Source organism: Octopus bimaculoides, chromosome 6 (genome assembly GCF_001194135.2).
Source record: "Octopus bimaculoides isolate UCB-OBI-ISO-001 chromosome 6, ASM119413v2, whole genome shotgun sequence".
NCBI classification, from domain to species: domain Eukaryota; kingdom Metazoa; phylum Mollusca; class Cephalopoda; order Octopoda; family Octopodidae; genus Octopus; species Octopus bimaculoides.
Genome location: NC_068986.1, coordinates 96,292,181 through 96,306,479, shown reverse-complemented (window position 1 = coordinate 96,306,479; position 14,299 = coordinate 96,292,181). Strand labels below are relative to the sequence as shown.

Genomic DNA, 14,299 nt, shown 5'->3' with positions numbered 1-14,299 from the left:
ACATATACATATATACGACAGGCTTCTTTCAGTTTCTGTCTACCAAATCCACTCACAAGGCTTTGGTCGGCCCGAGGCTATAGTGGAAGCCACTTGCCCAAGGTGTTACACAGTGGGACTGAACCTGGAACCATGTGGTTCGTAAGCAAGCTACTTACCACACAGCCACTCTTACGCCTATAGTTGATAGTTCTTTGTTGTTGGTGATTTATACCATTTGATTGTTTGGTGAATGGTAAAAATACTTGCAGAAAGAAAGAGAGAGGAAAACAGACAGCTAGACATCTGGCTGTAAAAATCACTTCCTTTGACAGTTGATATGGAAATATCCAAATTTATTGAAGCATGTCTTACAAATCACTTTTCCTTTCCATTTTACATTCATCTTCCTGTTAGCAATCATGGATGGTGGAATAGCTATTTTTTGTTAGTGTAGTATCATTATTGTCTAGCCCTCATCTGTCAAATGTATGATGTAAGGTGTTCCAGCTATTTTACTTCCAGTTCTTATTTAGACACTATTGTATTTTTATTATGTTATCCATTATCTAATTTGTCCCTTTTTTTCCTTTTGAGGGAGATTAATATGCTATTTCTGGCATGGTTTGCAACTATTGTAGAAGTTGTATTGTTTGTGGGTATAACAAAATTGGTGTTTAATCTCAGATAAGCCCTGATCAAGCTGAACTATGATCAGAGATATTTCAGCTGTGATTGTTCTGCCATTTATTTAAGGTTACTGCACGAAGGGCTATATTAGAGATATTAAAATTGTTTGGCTTTGTAAGCTGGATTGAAGCCTATACTAGATCTCTTGGATAGATTAGGGTAATTATTCCTAAACCCTTATTCATAATGTAGGCCAAAGGAAATGGAGAAAGTGATCAATATATGTTATAACTAATTTATTTACAATAATGGAATAAAGAAAAGAAAAATATGAGGTGTTAAAGTTTGTATGCAAAGATGTGTGTGGAGGAATACTCATCCACATGGTGTATATATATAGTCCCATTGAGTAAGAGTCCTTAGATGGTGAACAGGGATAGAAATTGTCCAAATGAATAAATACAGTTATTCAGAAGACCAATGCTTGATGAAAAGTTTTTCACTGTTTCACCTGCAAAACCTTTAAATGCTGTTCATGTCATTAGAATTCATTTGGATGTGTTTATTGGTGGGGTAAAGGAGAGAGCTCCTGTTTGGTGTGGTTGATATAGACAAAGTGAAGGGGAAATAGGTCACGTCTTTTAGTGTATGGATTCATAAACTTCTTTTACATTAGTTGGCATAACAAAAAATTCTCTTAAGTTAATCATGAATCTAGTTTGGCTTTGACTGAGTGCATGCTATTGATATATGTTTTACAGAATATCTTAAAATCAAAATATAGTAATTGAAAATTTTTTCATAGAATTGAGCCAGAGTTTCAAATTAAACATTGTTATTGGGGAACAGCCCTACACTACATTATCCAGTTTTTGAAGATGATCAACTGTTATTTGAGAGAGGCTTGGTTTTATATATATATATAAATCAGCTTGAGTAACCATGTAGACTCTTGTTTGCACATATTGGGTAACTCCTTTTATAAATGAATAATTAATGGATGATTTTACAACATAGCAGGAGAAGAATTGGTCAGTGGAGGTGATCTGTTAATATTTACTTAAATCATTTTGTTGTTGATGTTATTGTACAGATGACAAAGAAACTGCAGAAGGTTCGAAAGAGGGCAGAGACAATTACAGACTGTGTGGACACTTCAGAGAGGGAGAAATGGCTGAAGATTAAGGAGTAAGTACAGAATACTCTCTATCTCTGTGTATGTCAAAAGGTGTGTGTGTGTGTGTGTGTCTGCATTTGGGTACGATGGTGATGATGATGATGATGATGATGACTTTTTCATGCATGTATGGATTGGATGGAATTCATTGAAGTGGGATTTTTATGGTCAGATGCCCTCCCTGTTTCCAAGCCTTGTGTCCAAATAAGGTAATATTTCCTCATGGCCAGACAAATTTTCATGGAAGGTAGGAAACAAACTGGTTAGGAAATCATCATCGTCGTTTAATGTCCATCTTCCATGCTAGCATGGTAGAACGGTTTCACAAGAGCCAGCCAAGCAGAAGCCTGCACCAGACTTCTGAGACTTTTCACAGGATTTTTACAGCTGGATAAGATGAAAAAATAGCATTAAGAAGGGCATTTAGCTGTTGAATCCATGCTAAATCAGACAATGGAAGCTTGTGCAGCTCCCAGCTTTACCAGCCCTTGTCAAATTGTCCAACCCTTGCCAGCATGAAAAACGGATGTTAAATGATGATGAGATGTACTTAGTATTGGGTTTGGAAGACTATAATTGATGAAGTGAATATATTTTATATAAATTTATGTATGTATATGCATGTGTAATAACAATAGTGCATTGATTTTTCACCAATTCTAATTATGGGTGTGGGTGTGCATGGACATAGACACACTCACACACAATTAGAACTTAATGAATGATCTTGTTAAACATGTCTGTGTATAGTTTGTGCATGTGTACACAGGCACACACGTTATGAAGGCATATGGCCTAGTGGTCAGACAGTTGCACTGACGATTGCTAGATCACAAGTTCGATTCCCAGACTCACACACAATTAGAACTTAATGAATGATCTTGTTAAATATGTCTGTGTGTATATGCATACACACACACACATTATGAAGGCATGTGGCCTATGGTCAGGCAGTTTCACTAATGATTACTAGATCACAAGTTCAATTCCCAGACTGGGTGGAGCATTGTGTTCTCGAGCAAAAGAGTTCATTTCACATTACTCCATCCCTCCTTTCGATCGTGGGTGAATGTTTGCCTGCTCACTTAGCCTTTGAAGACTAAAATGATGCAAAGCACATTGTAATCGGCGATGTGTAACAACATCTGATAGTCTATTCAGTCATGTGATATACACATACACACTTTTAGAATTGGTTGAATGATATGATATACACATGCATGTGTATATCATATCATTTGTATACCTTAGACAACCGAATAAATGATGGTACTGTATGTAAATGTATGTGTATGTATGTGTATACATTGATAAGTGTCTATTTAAAACGTTTTTTTTTTTTGTGTGTGTGTTTTCTTTTTTCCTATCCTTCGTCTATTTCTGTTTCCAGAATATACAAGAAAGCTGGTTTGCTGACGAAACAGAAGAAAGAAGTTTCATATGTGATATCTAAGAAAGGTGGTGGAACAAAGGGGGCAAAACCCAAGGGGCCTTTCAAGGTGGTTGACAGACGATTAAAGAAGGACAAACGATCGATGAAGGCAAAGAATAATCAGAAGAAAAAGGGAGGAAAGGGGAAAAAAAAAGTTAAATAAAATATTTGTATTGTTACTGTTGTTGTAATTATGATTGTGCTTGTAACTACTACTATTACTACTACCATGATAGTAGAATTATTTGATCATCATACAAAATGCCTTATGGTATTTAATAACAGTCCTCTATGTTCTGAATTGTTATCGACTTTACCTTAAATGCTTCCATGTCAAGTATGACCTTCTTCTTTGCCTTTCAGCTTTCCAAAGTTGATAAAATACAGGTACCATTCAAGTATTGAGAGTAATTTAATATAGAAAGTTGTGTAAATTCTAAACTAATGAGCAGGTTTCAATTCCTGGCCAAAGCCATTTCATACCTTTAATTATCGGCAATTTTATGCATGCTGTTTCTTTTCAGACTGGCATTGTTTGCAGCATGACTCTCTTCTACATCTCTCAGATCCTACTTCATTCTCAACACCAATGAATACATGATGCTATGCTTGGCTGCTCTGTATTGCTTGGTGATTTCACTCTTCAGTGAGACAGTGTCAGTCAATCTCATTTCTCTTGAATCCATTATATTTCATCATCCTCATCACTTATTATCTGCTTTCCATGCTGGCATGGGTGAGACAATTTGACAAACTGGCAAGCTGGAGGGCAGCACTAGGTTCCAATCTGATTTGACATGGGTTCTACAGCTGGATGCCCTTTCTAACACTAACCCCTCCATATGTATAAAATTAATATATATATGTTCTACCGGTGTTGGCATGGACATATGGTTAAGACGTTTGCGTTGCAATTAGGTGCTTTTGGATTTAGCCTCCCTATGCATGGCATCTTAGGCAAGTGTCTTCTACTATTGTTCCAGGTCAACTAAAACTTTGTGAGTAGAATTGGTTGATGGAAACTATATGAAAGCCCATCCATATATTTATGTCTGTAAATGTTTACATTCTGTGACACTTTGACATGAAATTGCTTCAGCAGAAGGTAGTGATGTTATGTTGATAATTCCCTGTCACCAGATCACTGCATATCTCTGCCTCTTTCAAAGACAAATGGTATAAAAATTCCTTGATTGAAAAATAGTAATGTGGGGAAGCATCTGGCTGTAAAAATAATACCTCAGTAATAAACTTTTGCCAGTATAGGAAAGCAATAAATGAAGGAACATATGAATCCTTTTGCCGGTTCCAATCATTGGGCAACTGCCATACAGGAACACCATTATAAATTTTAATTATATCAACCCATGTATTTCATCATCATCATCGTTTAACGTCCGCTTTCCATACTAGCATGGGTTGGACGATTTGACTGAGGACTGGTGAAACCGGATGGCAACACCAGGCTCCAATCTAATTTGGCAGAGTTTCTACAGCTGGATGCTCTTCCTAACGCCAACCACTCAGAGAGTGTAGTGGGTGCTTTTACGTGTCACCCGCACGAAAACGGCCACGCTCGAAATGGTGTCTTTTATGTGGCACTGGCAATGATCTTGCTCGAAAACCCTGTAAAATGGCTAAGTTTTGTGACAGAGAGACACACTGGCCAATACACACAAACACACGCATGTAATATATGAATGAATGAATACATCAGAGAGTCGTGAGGAGTTTTGGTTTTACAGGATACAAAACAACCTCAGTAGTGCTAGTGCTTCCATAAAATGTGTCCAGTCCAGTCCACTCTGTAAAAAAGCAGTACATTGAATGACTATATCTTTATAATCAGGTTGGCAGCCTTGCTCTCTCTTGAAGGATGAGAAAATAAGTAATTGTTGTTTGGAACCATTGAAGGCAGTGATCCAGCTTGGATGCAGCTCATTGTCTTTCTACTTTAGGCAAAAAGCCTGAAATTTTGCAGGAGGGAAGCTAGTTGATTACATCAATTCCAGTGCTCAGCTGGTACTTGTTTTATATCCTCTTGCTAAGAATAGCAACCACATTTTCTTTAGAGTTCACTCTACCATTATACTGAATAATATAGTCCTGTTATGGCAGGAATGCCTTTGATGACAGATCAGCTTCATGAGTGCCAACCTGGGATAATCCATACATTGGACTCTTTTCATACTAGGTAAATGATCGTAAAGCAAGAAAATTTGTGTCGTTTGATTTTTAAATTGGTTATGGAAGTAAAGAAGGTTAGCTAATACATTTTCATGAACTGCACTAGTCACATGTGAATGGTAAGTTTTAAATAGTAAATGTACAAGTTACTTCCCTTGGAAAGCCTACCTCAACATAACGAACGCAAAAGGCTTACCTTCGTTTTCAGATTTAAAAACAAAATTATTTTAGTCTGTTCTTAATTTACTGGCTGTTTACAAGGCCCAGATGTCGATTAATTACAATGGCTTACTTTACCTAACTATTAGTTTGAAGATTTGATCGAAAAATTAAAAACATCCTTCATCCCCAATTGCTTCTAAATGTTTATATTCTTTCCTTTTTTCCCCCTCTCTTTTACTTGTTTCTTTGCCATGCTGGAGCACCACCTTGAAGGAATTAATCAATCAAATTGACCCTAATACTTATTCTGTTGGTATCTAGTTGTCGAACATAAGCTTGGGTGCAAGTTTATATAATATTATATTCTCTCCTCTCTTTTCCAACTGGAGGTAACCATGTCTCTCCTCTATGGCAAGATACATGTTTCTTTCTTTCTATCATAGTTTACCCTCTCGTCGTTACCCAGAATAAAGCCACCTCCCTCAACACTACTCCCCCTCTCTGTCAAGAGGGTCTTTATTTTGCAAGTTACTTGGTAACCTTGCTAGGGCTCAGGCTGGTGCCATGTAAAAAGCACCTGGTAAATTCTGTAAAGTATTTGGTATTAGGAAGGGTATCCAGCTGTAGAAACCATGCCAAAGGCAACAGTAAAACTTGGCACAGTCCTTATGGTTGCCACCTTCTCTCAGACTGTCCAACTTATGTCAGCATGGAAAACATGTTAAGTGATGATGATGATGATGATATATATATTAAATTATAATATATTCTTGATTTGAGTGTAACAAACTTGGATGTATATTATAAGTGATATATAATATGTATTTTGTAATATAAACTTAGATGCATCCTTGAAATGATAAAGAAGCTTGACATAGCTGATGTGTGGGTTACAAATGGTTACATAATACATGTAATAGGCAACACCTGATAGATGGAACAGGTAACCATGGCAAAGAAAAAGTGGAGATTAAATCCCATGAATGGTTGAGCTTTTCAGGGTTGAGACAGATGAAAATACAATGTACTGCAGCTTGTTCAAATGTATACAAATTTGGAATGAGTCAGTAGATTGATGACACATCAATTTATTGGTGTTGTTGGTCTACATTTTAAACCTGTTTTATTGCTGCATTGATGTGCCATTGACTCATCATTACTATTAGGACAACCGCTACTGCAAAAATCTAGTAACATACCATCACTGCATTGATGATAGATTATGCCAGTATGTAGGAAGCTTTATTACTTCTGTATAGAAGGGTTTCATTTTTTTTTTTTTCGTAATTGTCAAATAAGCCATCAAATTCTATTTTTATTTTTGGCTAAAATTGGTTGGGAAGAGAAAGATTAAAATAAAATAAAAAAAGCAACGTAATTTGAATAAAACTTAATCTATTAGTGTATAGAAGCAACACAAAGATGTGCCTGTCCTATTTGCAATAGCTGATAGGACAGGCACATATTTGCAATAGCTGATATATTCATCATCATCATCATTGTTTTAATGCCCACTTTTCTATGTTTGTGTGGGTCAGACAGAGTTTATTGAGGCACATTTTCCATCACTGGCTGCCCTTCCTGTTGTCTACTCATACCTGTTTCCCCATGATCAGACATGTCTTGGCAGAAAATTAGAAGTAAATGATATTCGTTTTACAACAATCATGCAATATCAAGACAATGAGACAGAAACACACACACACACTTTCAAACACATATAAACATAATTTTCATTATTTAATGTCTATTTTCTATGCTGGTATAGGTTGCAAAGTTTGACAGGAACTGGCAAGTTGGAAGACTGCACCAAACTCTGCGTTTATATGGCTTCTATAGCTGGATGCTCTTCCTAATGCAAACCACTTTACAGAGTGTACAGAGCACTTTCTATATGGCACCAGCAACTATGATAAGGTCACCTGGTAACTTGCAAGACAAGAACCCTCATATGATCAGGGAGTGGTATTCACATGCACACACACAATAGATTCTGTTTCTATCTACAAATTCCACTCATAAAGCATTGGTCAGCCAAAAGCTATAGTAGAAGACACATGTGGTAGGAGTGAACTTGAAAGCCATATTGTAACAAAGTGAACTTCACAACCAGGCCATCAGGTTGGGAACTATGCATATATATTTATACATACACATGTATATATATATATATATCTAGCAAATTAGATAATTTGCTAGGTGAAGTCGTTTTCAACAGGTACACCTAAGACTAAAATATATAAACACGAGGCAATCAATTCCTAAACTAAAGTCAGAAACCAATTGGTCCAGGAAAAGGGACGGTAAAAGTTTTTATTTTTCATTTTATCCCTAATTTTGTGGTTCTAGAACCTAGCTGTTCTTTCTAGTGTAAGAAATCCCATGAGTGGATTCCTCTAGTGTATTTAAATATACACTGTACCTTACGAGTAATTCATAGTCTTTGGACTAAACTTTTATATGCTAGGCCACTTGTAAGTGAAAACTTTTATTAATTTCCATTTCCCTTTGATATAATTAAGTATGTATATATATATATATATATATATTTACATATATTTATATATATACATTCATATATCTATATACATTTATATATTCATACTATATTAAATCTCTGAGTGAGGTTCATATATATATATATATATATATATATATGATACACATAAATATGTATATATATATAATATACATAAATATGTATATATATATATATATATATATAATATACAGAAATATCTTCTTCATATATTAAAAATCAGTGTGTGTTTGTTTGTAGCGTTGTTAGCTAACTCCTCCTACATTATTGTATTGATTTTGATGAAACTTAACACGTGAGTAGAACTGATGTCTGGAAACCGCGTAACATACTTAGATTGTTGAAAAAATCGATAATACGGCCCCCAGAAGGGATCTACCTCATATAACTAATTTTTTTTTAACCATCCAAGGGAAATAACCCTTAGCATCTGTACAATATTTTTTAAATACCCAAGGAAAATAACCCATTTCGTTTTTTATGTACAATTACTTTGAATATTGATTCTTTGTGTGTCCTATTTCTAATTTTTGCAGACAATATCACATTTATACTTTATTTGACACATGAGTAGAACACATTTGTGGAAACCTCGTGACATACTTAGATTGTTGATAAACATCGATAATAGGGCCTTTGCAATGGATCTTTCTATCTACCACATATTACTAATATTTTATTTAAACATCCCAAGGGAAATAACCCATACCACCTGCAGATTTTAGAGAAGCGATCAATATTTGATTCTAATGATCAGCTGACCTAATTCTGCATTTCCCTACTCACAGTTTTGAACTGCTAAACATTATTATTGCACTTCCTTAATTTGAATCTTAAACATTAAAGACTTCATTCATACATTTCTATACATACATACTTTTTTGAATGCTAATTACTCCGATAATTCTGCATTTTGACAGTTACACTTTTTCCATGACAGGAGATAAATTTTTTATTCCACAACGTATTTGTAGTGGCTTCATGCAAGCATAGCGTAGATTCGATCCTCGATTGCCAAATTTCACTTAACACTTCAACAGCACTTTTCTCACAGTAAAACAATAGTTTTTCTGTGAATGACAGCAGTTATATATTTCCCAGATGCCTCAGCTAAGCAGAATAATGTCTTTGCCTCACGCCGACCTCCAACAAACTTTCCCGCCAACCTCCAGAAACCTCTCTTGTCAACCTCCAACAATCTCTCCCTCCTCCAGCTGACAGAAAACTCGATTATGGAGACTCCAATGGAATCTGAAGCCATAGAGGAGAGAAGAAATATGGAGTTAAGTCAAGGACATGCAAATTTTACCTACAAGGCAAGTGTTGGCATGGGGAAGATGGTACAAACTGAGACCCCGCTAAAACTACAGGCTCCCTAAGGAGAAATACCTCCCTGAGGAAAGGCACCAACCGTTTTCCAAATAAAATGTATGCAAATGCAATGCGTTCTTCAGATGTTATGCACAAGGCAGCAGCTGAGCTAGAGTTTTTTTTTGTGCATGGCGCAAAAGATTGTGCAGCAGCTGACCAGGCTACATCAAGCACAAACAAGGAACCTTGCTCATCACAATCAACAGACATGGGATGGTCTCCCGTAATGCCTGCACAGTCGTCACACTAATATTTTTACTTAATATTGGAGACCTGTTGCATCACAACAAAAGCAAAATTTTTTCCTGGGAGACCTTGCTGCATGCAATAAAGCCCTATGCATAGCACTCATGGAAACTCATCTGAGCCCTGATATGGAGGATGCAGAAGTACGCGTACCAAAATATACCATACTGCGAACAGACAGAAGGGAAAGGAGCTATGATGGAGTTGCTGTATACATCCAGGAAGACCTCACACCCCAGGTCTTACTGTCATACTCAAATTCAGTCTGTGACTCTCTAATTGTATACATATGACAACACAATATAGTCATATGCAATACATATCACCCACTGGATGTTCTAAACCACATAAGCAAGTATGAAGATTGCCTCACAAGAATTAAAGAAATCCTCATGAAACTGGAACATCATCTGAGTATATTTCTTATGGGTGATTTCAACTTCCCCAATGTCAAAAATTCCGAAGTCCTCATGTTCTCAGGAATGACTCATTGTAAACAAGTCCCTGCTCAACCTCACCAATGCCCTATTCATGGAGCAAATTGTACTCTGACCAACGAGGGTAAATAACATATTGGATCTCTGCTTCACGAACAACACGGACATCATTCATGATGTGAAAGTGACACCGACATTAGTTTCGGATCACAACATAATAGAGCTGTCTATGTATTGACCAAAACTAACCAGAAACATACAGCCTAAAGGAAAAGCACCCAAAATCTCTCCAACTTCCACAAAGCAGACTGGAAATTGATCCAAAAAGAAATCCTCAGACAAGACTGGCTGAAATGTCTCTCCACACCAGACATTGGCATGAAACTAGAATATTTCATGTTTGTTATGCAAAGCATATGCCAGAAATATATCCCAGAGCACACGGCCAACACAAAAAGGAACATGGATCCAAGAGAGAGGAAGATCCTCATAAGACGACGGACGAAGGTTGCAAATCGCTTCAACCAACATTCCAAAACTAGTGAAGGGCCCCACCTAAAAACAACACTGATGGAGACTGAAAAAAGCCTGCAACAATCTTATGTGAGGGAGAGAGCAGATAAAGAAGCCTGGGTTATAAAAAAAACATTAAGTCAAACCCAAAGGCCTTCTTTCATTATGCCAAAGAAACAGCCTCAGTATGCTGCAAAATAGGACCCCTCTTCCAAAAGGATGGTTCCCTCACAGATAGTGGTCTTCTGACCCATTGGATCCCATCAAAGCACTCAACCCATTAGAACATGGCAAGTGATGATTGGGTGTAAAATGACGATGATGATGATGATATGGGTGTCTATGTAAAAAGTGTCCAAATATATGTCTGGTTTAATGATGTAAAGGTAGATGAAAGATAAAATATCCTCCTGGATAGGACACCAGTCTACCATAGGTAACATACTTAAACTCTTTGCTCTCTCCAGATCATAGGAGGCCACTGACAACTTTTCTCTATTGTTCTTTACTTTAAGCCATCTTTTCTGCTTCTCTCCAGTTGGACCCATGCTTTTTCAGCTCTTTGGCCTTGCAGCTCCTTTTTGAATTTTGTTGCACCATGTCATATATTTCCTCAAGAGAAAGACTTCCTCTCTCAGGTCTTGTTAGTTTTGAATTGTCGTTGATGCTTCTGTAACTTTGTTTTTTTCTAGGTAGAGGTGTTGGCCCTACATAAACCCTTATGACCTCTATTCTTTGACCTGCACAGCATGGGAAGCCCTACCAAATGTTTGTGCTCTTCTGGCATAGTTCTCAGGGTCATTCCACTGCATCACAATAAAGTCAGCCTTGTTTTGTGCTTGAACTAGAAACGATTATTTCTTTGAATAAAAGAGCATAGTAAAGTTGGCCCTTTGCCAATATGGGTGAATCGCATTGACATACAGAACAACAATTATGATGGGAAGAAGGAAAGAGATAAAGCCCACACATTTAGAGGTTCCCTTGTATTGATGACATTGATACAAACAGTTGTTCAAGATAACAACAGCTGTTTTGTCTCCTTAGACAAGTTGTGCTACTTCACCACAGTCCATCTAACTCTATAATAGGTACTACCACCATCACTGGTTTTATCCGTTGTGTTAAGTCACCTTAGACAAGACACTTTACTTCACTGCATCCACTAAGATGTATCTCCACTTCCTGCTTATAGCCATTATGTTGTAGTTTCCTTCTACAAGACACTCTACTTTCACAAACTGTATAATATCTACTGTTACTTGAAAGCAGGTTTGAAATGAAGGCATATGAACTAAGCAGTCCAATACCTTACATATTTGACTACATTCTTTCTGCATCGAAATTGGGAGAAAGTTGGGGTGGGAGGGAAAATAGAGATGACGAAGATGATGATGACAATGATGATGATGTAGTTTGAGTAATATGTCAAGGAGAAGTCACTCTCCTGTTACTGACCTCACATCTATCTGTCAGACTTGCTATTGTATTCATACTCTCAAGCTGATTACATACAATATGGCGATACTCCATTCTGTATATGTGTTACTGCACCAAAATCTGTGTCTTTGGATTTTACTTGTTGCATTCTGGGCATTGATGTCTGCTTATATTATTCTAATCCTTTTTTAAAAAACCTAGGTTAGGTTACATTGCACCACCCCACAGCAAAAAAAAAAAATTGCTTTGTTTGTTTTACCAAGATATAAAGGAAACTTTGCAAATGAGAAGTATCAACTCCTGATCAACCAATCCCATAACAAACAGTCACTCCCCACCAAATGGATTTGTTAGCTACAAGAAAATCTACAATGATAGAAGTATTATTAAAAGAAAGAGGCATGGTGGGGAAAAAGAAAGGAAGAAGAAACCATGACTCATATGTTACTACAGTAGGAAGCTACTCATCAATGTATTGACTTATCCTCAAACCAGAAAAAAGTTTCAAATATTTTTAACAACGGAGTGAACTCTGCTGAATGCATCCCTGCCAAAGTCCTGGTGGTGATGTTTACAAGGGCCTCAGATTAAGGTTATAATGATGCAGACCTTGACTTCCATATTAAAGGTGATGATGATGATGGTGGAAGCCATGCTCTCTTTACTCTTTTACTCTTTTATTTGTTTCAGTCATTTGACTGCAGCCATGCTGGAGCACCGCCTTTAGTCAAACAAATTGACCACAGGACCCATTCTTTGTAAGCCTAGTACTTATTCTATCGGTCTCTTTTGGGAAACCGCTAAGTTACAGGGATGTAACCACACCAGCATCAGTTGTCAAGTGCTAGTGAGGCAACACACACACACACACACACACACACACACACACACACACACACACACACACACACACACACACACACACACACACACACACACACACACACACACACAAACACACACACACACACACACGACAAGCTTCTTTCAGCTTCTGTTTACCAAATCCACTCACAAGGCTTTGGTTGGTCCAAGGCTATAGAGGAAGACACTTGCCCAAGGTGCCAGAGTTTACTCCAATTGACTAAGTCTTCTTCCTAAGAAATTTGTGACCTTGAAGAAATCATTATTTTTGGACATGCTGTTTGCAAAATACAAACAATATACCAATGATTTAAATTCCTTATAATATCCACTACATTCTTGATTCAAGTCCCGTTTGGAGTTCAGTTTTCCTTACCTCTTTCCTAGGTGGATCAGGCATGGCTGTGTCGTTAAGAAGTTTGTTTCTCAACCATGTAGTTTTTGGTTTGGCCTCACTCCATGGCATTTTTGACAAGTGTCATATATATATATATATTTTTGTATATATGCATGTGTGTATGTGTTTATGTATACCCATGTCAAGATATCACACGATGGTTGTAAATAAGTATTACAGCCATACAAGTGAGGTTCTTCATTTCCAGTATTCTGTAAAAAAAAAAGACACATCTAGCTATGGCGAAATTACCACTTTGCTTGGAAATATTTGAAAGTGGTAACAAAAAGAGCATTCAGCTGTAGAAAATCTACCTCAGTAAACTCCATCTCACCTATGCAACCATGAAAAAGCTAATGCTAGATGATGATGATAGTGGTGGTGATGGTGGTGGCAGTGGTGAGGAGGAGGCGGAGGACCAGTTAAGTACTGGTCTCACTTAATTAATTCAACTTTAAGCAGAATTTTCAGAATGTTGCAGGATGTCTAGATCTTGGATCATCTTCAAGACTCCTTAAACCTTCTAAATTCAGCTGCTCAATTTTGCAATGTTAATAAAGCTGGAGCTTTATTAGTAATCATGTAGGCATGAATGTCGTTGGGGTCTAAAGCCTTTTCCTGCAGGTACTTGATGACACCACGATGCCAAATTTTGTTCATTTTCAAGAAAAGTCCCTACTAAAATTACTCCTGAAGATTTCTTTGAACAGTCAGATGTCAGTTTGCCTGGAAAGAAACAGTGCAATTATTTAATAAGAAGGGTTGAAATTAATGCATGCAAGATATCACAGCCTTTTCCTTTCTGACTAAACAATCTATTGGACTACATTACATGTGTCCTTTATTTTTTCTGGACTGACCAAAACCTCATGAGTGGATTTAGTAGACAGAAACATATATATATATATATATATATATATATATA

General features: G+C 36.9%; 1 protein-coding gene across 1 annotated transcript in view; it reads left to right on the top strand.

Moving 5' to 3' along the window:
* Window positions 1-3,397, top strand: part of LOC106871475 (pre-rRNA 2'-O-ribose RNA methyltransferase FTSJ3) — a 40,408-nt gene extending 37,011 nt beyond the window's left edge. The window contains exons 17-18 of the mRNA XM_014917951.2: window positions 1,703-1,797; window positions 3,177-3,397. Coding sequence (XP_014773437.1) covers window positions 1,703-1,797; window positions 3,177-3,381 — 300 coding nt within the window. The 3' untranslated portion in view covers window positions 3,382-3,397. The remainder of the gene's footprint in view (window positions 1-1,702; window positions 1,798-3,176) is intronic.
* The last annotated feature ends 10,902 nt before the right edge of the window (window positions 3,398-14,299 follow it).